At 40.0% G+C, this 7,272-nt stretch overlaps 1 protein-coding gene across 1 annotated transcript; it reads left to right on the top strand.

The window, feature by feature from the left end:
* The first annotated feature begins 903 nt into the window (after positions 1–903).
* olfml1 (olfactomedin-like 1) lies at positions 904–6,810 on the top strand. Its single transcript, XM_058397620.1, has 3 exons — positions 904–1,191; positions 2,801–3,086; positions 3,514–6,810. Exons 1-3 carry the CDS (start codon positions 1,075–1,077, stop codon positions 4,305–4,307), a joined length of 1,197 nt encoding a protein of 398 aa, XP_058253603.1. The 5' UTR covers positions 904–1,074; the 3' UTR covers positions 4,308–6,810.
* Positions 6,811–7,272: the final 462 nt, after the last annotated feature.

Raw genomic sequence — 7,272 nt, 5'->3', positions numbered from 1 at the left:
GTAACTTCAGCCTTGTGTGTGTGTGTGTGTGTGTGTGTGTATGTGTGTGTGTGTGTGTGTCTGCCAAATCAAGGGCCACAGTCCAAAAGTCAAATTGGACTGATTCTCAGGCAGCATCTGTGTGTGTTCGCTGCCAGACAAAATTCCTTCTCCTCCTCCTTTAACCTCCTTCATGTCTTAAAGGAGTCGTTCAGTTAAATCCACTTTCTACGATTTTCCACTAAGTTCTGGCATGTTTGGCTTCAATACTCCATAAAGGAACAATCCAAAAAATAAAAAATTGAGACAACAACCCAAAGGTCTGTTAATCCTCCAGATTCCTTTTGCTGGTGACTGAGGGGGAAAAAATGATTCTTTACACTACAAACCTATATGTAGTGCAGCTCTAGAGTCCCGGCTTCTGAGCTCGTGCTATTGTGTGTTTGGATATCTCCAGGTTTTCCAGTTTCCTCCTACTTCCAAATATGGAGTAAATATTGCCTCCAATAATATGTGTTTGTGTGTGTGTGTGTGTGCGTGGTGCTTTGTTTTGATATTTCAATCCAGCTGTTTCATCCAGGTTGCGCTCCCAGTTTTCCCACTTTAGATTCCACATCCACCGTGACCCCTGACCAGTATACTGTATACTTCCATTACTTCCACTACTAAGCTGCAGCAAAAAAAAAATAGCAAAACATTTGGACACTAATCACTTATTAATATTAATTAGATTCAGAATAAGAATGAAATGAGGATGAATGTGAGGTAACGCTGAATGATTTTCTCTTTCCGTGATACACTGTTAGAGTTTTATAAGACAGCAGACGTGTGCTCCTGATGGTATTTACGATAAGCGTTTTTGATCCACTACTGAGTGGGGACGTGTCAGGACATCTGGAGATGATTACGCCTCCAAATGACTCCACTAACAGCCTGCAAGGACCTGCCTTTCCTGAAGACTGTGTCCCAGAATCGCATGGGATAACAACCAACAATACATGTTTCATCCAGATGCCATTTTTCAACCAGAAGAGAACTTTTATCCCTCACTCTTAGAAAAACAGCGAGTGTAAGTACAGCTAGCGGACGTGCAGGATGTTTCTGAAACTCTTAGCAATGCTGTTCTTGTCCTTGGGTGCTGTAAGAGCTCAAAGATCCACTCAGGACATATTTATGTTGGAATATTTTCAGAGGAGAATCCTGGAGATGGAGGTAAGAGTTTATTCACTGACAGAACACACGGTTTTCTAGAAAAGATTAGCTGCCGAACGCTACAAGCAATGAAAAGTTGCATTAACTGATGCTTTTTGTGAAAATAAACTAATACAGTAAGCTATTGTTTAGCTGAAAATGAACATGAAAAGTTTGTGTCAGATTTCATGCTGAGGCTGAAATTTTACAAACATGCTTTCGTATAATTCTTGACAATTTATGATAAAATAACAATTAGCCAATTCGAGTTCTGTAAATGTGCTACATAGCACTGAACGAACACCTCATATGCTAATGTTCTTTATAATTCATGACGCGGTAACGCTGAAGTCTGTTAATGTGAACTAATGCAGTAAATAATGTTAGTTTAATAATGGAACCTTAATATCAGATATTACTCATCATACATGATTCATTTACATTAGATTTTATGAAGCAGCTTGTGCACTAAATTTAACAGAATATATATTTAGCTGTGGCATGAGTCATAACCGAACTCATGAATAGTGTTCTGGAGTCATACAGTTACAAAACAGGCAAACGACTCTGAGAAACTTGGAATAATAATAATAAAAATAGCAATAATAATGATACAGGATCATCGCAATCGCAAACATCCAATCGTGAGGAACAGATCGTCTCAAAATGTAGCAGATTTTAGCAAGAAGGAGGTTGAGGAGGAGGACACTGGTTTGGTTCTGTGAATTTTGTATATTTTCTTCATAGTAAAATGAATTCCAGCTTCAGCTTTTACAGCGAAATATATTATTATTATTATTATTATTATTATTATTATTATTATTATTATTAATAATATTAGTAGCAGTATCTTAATTAGTTTGAAGAATGTTGGCTGATTTTTTTTCTGGTGAAAAATTTTCAGCTAGGAAAATATACAAAATAAAAGACGGACAATTGTCGTTCTTTCGGCTGCTCCCTGCTCAGGGTCGCCATAGCGGATCATTTGGTTCACATGTTTTATGCCAGATGCCCTTCCTGATGCAACCCTCCCGTTTTATTTGGGCTTGGGACCAGCACTGAGAGTTAACCCTTCAGTGGCCGGGTTAGTGCCTGGCCCAGGAATCTAACCCAGGTCATTGCAATGAGAGTGCAAGATCCTGCTGCTGGACCACCAGGAGGCTGGACAATCGATGTCTATATTTTTTTCAAAATAAAAAATATGGATAGTCTGTATTTACAAACTAAATGTGACCTAAGTAAAATGCATCAGTTCTAACTCTATGCTAGTATTTCCCGCAATGTGAGGTAGGACGTAGCAAGCGGCACAGAGAGCGAGAATTATTCCGGTTGTCCAAGATGGTCGCCTGTTTAAGATTCATAGTGAAGTATTGCTTATGTTTATACATTAATTAGTCCCACTGGGTACTAAACCATTTGAACAACTCAGACTGCCGTTACTTTAGTACGGGATGTTGTTTGAGGAAGATATTTACAAATAAAAAACTATTCGAAAAACAATTGGAAAAAACAATTAAACTTTAAATTAAAAAAGAAATGTCTGAGGTGATCAACTACATTTGGGGTAAATTATTTACAGTAATTATATTTTTACCTTCATATTTTATGTTTACATTTTATCTTCACACAGGAACGATTAATAAGATGCGATCAAGACATCCAGAAAGTCAACCAGCGGATGCACGACATGTCCGCAGAGATGCGCGGTCAGGTTGGTGCTGTGAACGTGATAAAGTCAGAGATTGAAGACTACATGGAAAGCCTGGCTACACGGGTGGACCGAGTGGAAAGAGATGTTGAGTACCTGCACAATAAACTTCCTGACGCATCTAGCATCGAGATCTCGGACTCTCTGCTGGATCAACAACTGAAAGAAACCCAAAGCAAGAGGAAAGCTGTGATCTTACAAGGAAAAGGTAAACGACGTTAGACTAATATCCTGCTCTGAGTTGATGCCCTCAGCTCTTCCTGAATCTAATGAGGGACTTTACTAATCGAATACCCTGATCATTCAAAACACCGTAAATCAACAGTAATGTAAGTCTGAGAAATGCTTTAGGAGGTTTAACAGTTGTGATGTTCTAGTTAATGTTACTTCTGTGAGAATACAGATGAGTAAAAAGTGATAACAAGGTGTTAGATTTGTTTAGAACACAGCACTGTTGAATTCTCAATTCCGATTGGTCAGAAGAATAAATATCCAATAATGGAAAGTGTTTCCAGTCTCCCCAAGTGTTTTATTCCTTACTTACAGCTTTTTAATTAAAAGTTATGTAACAAAACAAAATAAATTGGAGGATTTGATGATTTAATTATTGTTCTTCTGTTTTCGCCTTCGCTCAGAGTGTAGCACCAGATTCATTGGCATCAAATCACAGAAAATCCTCAAGAAGGCAGGAAATGTAGTAGGCTCATGGCTAAAAGACCCAACCGCAACCTCAGGCTCCTCTAAGATCTATTTCTTTAGCGGCTCCAGAAACAACACACTGCTTCAGTTTGGTTCACTGAAGAGTTTCACCGAATCCAATACAACCAGCAAGCCCAAGGTCATCCAACTCCCTCGGCCATGGCAGGGAACAGGCCATGCCGTCTACGATGGTTTCGTCTACTATCACAACTCTGACACTCGAAACGAAGTGCTGAAGGTTAGCCTTGTCAACCGCACCGTGGCTGACCGAATGCTTGTTCCTACTGCTGGGCGCATACCCACCTATGGACTCTCCCCTCACACTTTCCTGGACTTCGCCGTGGATGAGATAGGATTGTGGGTCATCCACGCAGATCCGGACATTGGAGGGAATCTTGTGCTCACCAAGCTGGACTCCAGAAGTCTATCAGTGGAGCACACATGGGATACGACCTGCAAGAGCCACAATGCTGAAGGTGCCTTTGTAATCTGCGGCATCCTGTATGTCGTCTACAACGCGCACTCAGGAGGACGTTCCACCATCCAGTGCCTGTTTGATATCCATGACACCATCTGGATGGAGGAATTGCCTGTGATGTACTTCCCAAAGGCCTACTCCAGCCATTCGAGCATGCACTATCACCCACAAGACAAGCAGATCTATGCCTGGGATGATGGCTACCAAACCGTCTACCATTTGGATTTGAAGAAGCTGTTACAAGTCACATAATTCAGAGTAAAACAACACTTCTTATCTCCACCTAGTTAATAGGTCTCAATTTAATCATCACATGCTTAGAAACATTATACTGTACTACATCTGGGTTGTACTATTACTATATTCCCTTACTATGTACCTTTAGTATGTACCTTTCGTCTGGGAAAGTGAAAGTTGTGTACCATTGAAACTTGTTTAAAGACAAGCTATGACATGAATGGACACAGTTAATGAAATTAGTTCTAAAGATGCATTCCATTCCCTTTCATTCATCTTCCAAAGAAATGTACCTTATAACGGTATAATAGGCATATCCTTGAAGGTAAAATCCCTTTGATAACCAATGGTACAACTCACTGCCTTGTTTTTTGAGACTACAGGGACTCACCGAAGGTCTACATTTTCCTTTCTCCCACCATTTTGGTTCTAACACCAATCCACCAGGCAAAGGCACTCACCTTCTTGAAGAGAGAGAAAAATGTGGAGCTTCTGGCTCCATAGACTAGATTTGGAAACAGTCTGTGTATAAATAGCTACATGTAACTCAAACATGGGTCCTGGAGACGACCAAACTGTATGATGTACCATTCCTGCAGATCTGAAAGGCTATATCTATAAGCTGTAAATTAAGGTAAATTATGACAGGTTAGATCGGGGATGTTTAATCCTATCAACGTATGGTCTATGTGGTGAAGGGTTTTCATTTCTAACCAAGCAGGATTACACTGAATACAACTCATCAGATCACCAGGACTGACTGATTGAATCTGTGCAACCTGGTGTGCTCCTGCTTGATTGGACTGAACTCCTGGGTTGTATCACTGTGAGATCTACCTACATGTAAGAGCTATTTGTTTGTCATTCTGGGGAATCCCTTAAAGGTTCTAAGTAGAGAATGGGTTTAGCTTCTTACCATGAAGCAGAGCCAATCATCTGGCCACCTCAAGACACCAGTTCCACATGATGATGAACGTAAGACTTGGTAAATCCCACTTCAAGATCTCTGGATCAATTAAAACGTTCATTTCGTGAGTGGTGTACAGGAAAATGCAAGTTTAGCTAGCTAACAAAGAAGCTAATTATTTCTTTATAAGCTTAAGGTAATTTTAGGCTAGGGTTTATTTTTTAAGCTCCACATTGGGACTAATCTGGCCATGCAACTGTATAAGGCTTGATTACATCCCTGAATTAGAGCTCACTTTTTGGAATCTAAGACCCCTTTCCTGTCCATTGAACACTTAAACAACATTCAGAGGACCTTATTTTGAGATCACACCAGCAGATATGCAGTTAGGGGTAGAACAGTATTGTGCAACATTCACATGATGAAACTGTTATGGCTTATTCACATTACCAGGTTTTTCCTCTGTATTTCTTTGAGCTTGTTTCTTGTTTTTTTCTCTCATTTGGCAGACACGTTTATCCAAACTGGCTTGCATGAAACAGAATACAGTCCAAACATTTGAGCTGAGCAGATGAGGCTTAAGAGCCGTGCTCAATGCCCAGACATTGAATCTGTGACAGGTTTGGGATTTAAAGTCATAAATCTTTCCAGCACTAGCGCAGAACTTTAACCACTGAGCAACCACAAGCCCCCATATATGCCAAACAGCGCCATATTTACGTCTCATCACATGGACAAGTCTGCGGTTATACCGAATATCAGCACGGCTGTCATTTGGCTGTTGGCATGAGGTCACAGGAAGTCACAGTGGTGCCAATATTCACTATAACAACATGATTGTGAGCATACAGCTTTATAAACTAAACATAATATCAAATAAGTGACATTTCGGACTGAGTATGATCAAATAATTTTTTTATTTTGACCTGTGAAGGTAAATAATTCCAGAGGCATTCACTTTTATACTATTAAAAAAATAAATGAGTGTTCCTTATGAGACAATACCAACCTCCTAACATTCATACACTAGACACTAGAGTGCAGAGTGTAGTACGTCACTTGTCTACATCTAATGTTTAGTGATGGAATTGATTTGTGATGAAGATTGACAGGTGAAAATTGGGTGAAGGAGGAAAAGGTTCAGAGGAATGGATCTGCATGAGCAGTATATGACTAGTGGACTCAATTGTCAATTGCTGATGGAGATGCTAATGCAGAGACAAAGGCATTAGGACTGGATTTTGATACAAGGGGACTATATATGTATTTGAACCTATTTAAATGCTTAGATGCTTCTCTGAGTAGCAGGTAGAGTGGAGATGTCCTTCAACACGCCATAATTCAGAGCCTGCACTGCCCTCTCCTGGCTAGTCATGGACATTACAAAACGATCAAAAGGCCATATATATGAAAGCAACTTAAGCCATTTTAATCATTTCCTCTTCTAGTGAACCAGAATCATTGACAGAGACTTGTGTAAGTCGCTCTGGATAAAGGCGTCTGCCAAATGTATATATAGAACGGGTTCTGATAGTGTGATGATATTGAGACTTTAGATTCTACTACATATGTGTACAAATAAACAGCATTTTGAAAAAAAAAAAATTCCTCTGTGATTACTGATTTCATACTTTCTCCTTGCCTAACCCACACTTGAACATAATCAAGGACCAGAATGCAAAAGGAATCATTGTTTTTCATGGGAATGTGATGAAGTACCCTCTACAGTGCCCTTATGTGTGTAGAAAGATGATGAAGTGCCCTAATGGCTGGTCTGCCTGTTGAGAATATGTGGCACGGTGCAATAGAGGGATCTTCTGTGTGCAAAGAAACATGATAAAATATCCTGATTGGTGCTTTGCCAGTGGAGAATATGTGGTGCAGTGCCATACAGGGTTCGCCTATGTGTAAGAAAACATGATGAAGTGCCCCAATGGCTGACCTTCCTCTGAAGAATCTGTGCTGCAGAGCCATATAGGGTTCTCTTATGTGCGTGGAAAGATGATGAAGTGCTCTAATGGCTGGATTTCAGGGGAGAATATGTGGCGCAGTCCCATATAGGGTTGTCCTGTG

This window comes from Hemibagrus wyckioides, linkage group LG08 (genome assembly GCF_019097595.1).
Source record: "Hemibagrus wyckioides isolate EC202008001 linkage group LG08, SWU_Hwy_1.0, whole genome shotgun sequence".
Lineage (NCBI taxonomy): Eukaryota > Metazoa > Chordata > Actinopteri > Siluriformes > Bagridae > Hemibagrus > Hemibagrus wyckioides.
The sequence above is the reverse complement of the archived record's forward strand: the minus strand, read 5'-3'. Positions and strand labels throughout refer to the sequence as shown.

Coding starts and splice junctions, on each gene's coding strand:
- olfml1 (XM_058397620.1), top strand. CDS start 1,075: ATGTTTCTGAAACTCTTAGCAATGCTGTTCTTGTCCTTGGGTGCTGTA. Junction 1,192..2,800: donor GGAGAATCCTGGAGATGGAG/GTAAGAGTTTAT, acceptor ATCTTCACACAG/GAACGATTAATAAGATGCGA. Junction 3,087..3,513: donor TGTGATCTTACAAGGAAAAG/GTAAACGACGTT, acceptor GCCTTCGCTCAG/AGTGTAGCACCAGATTCATT.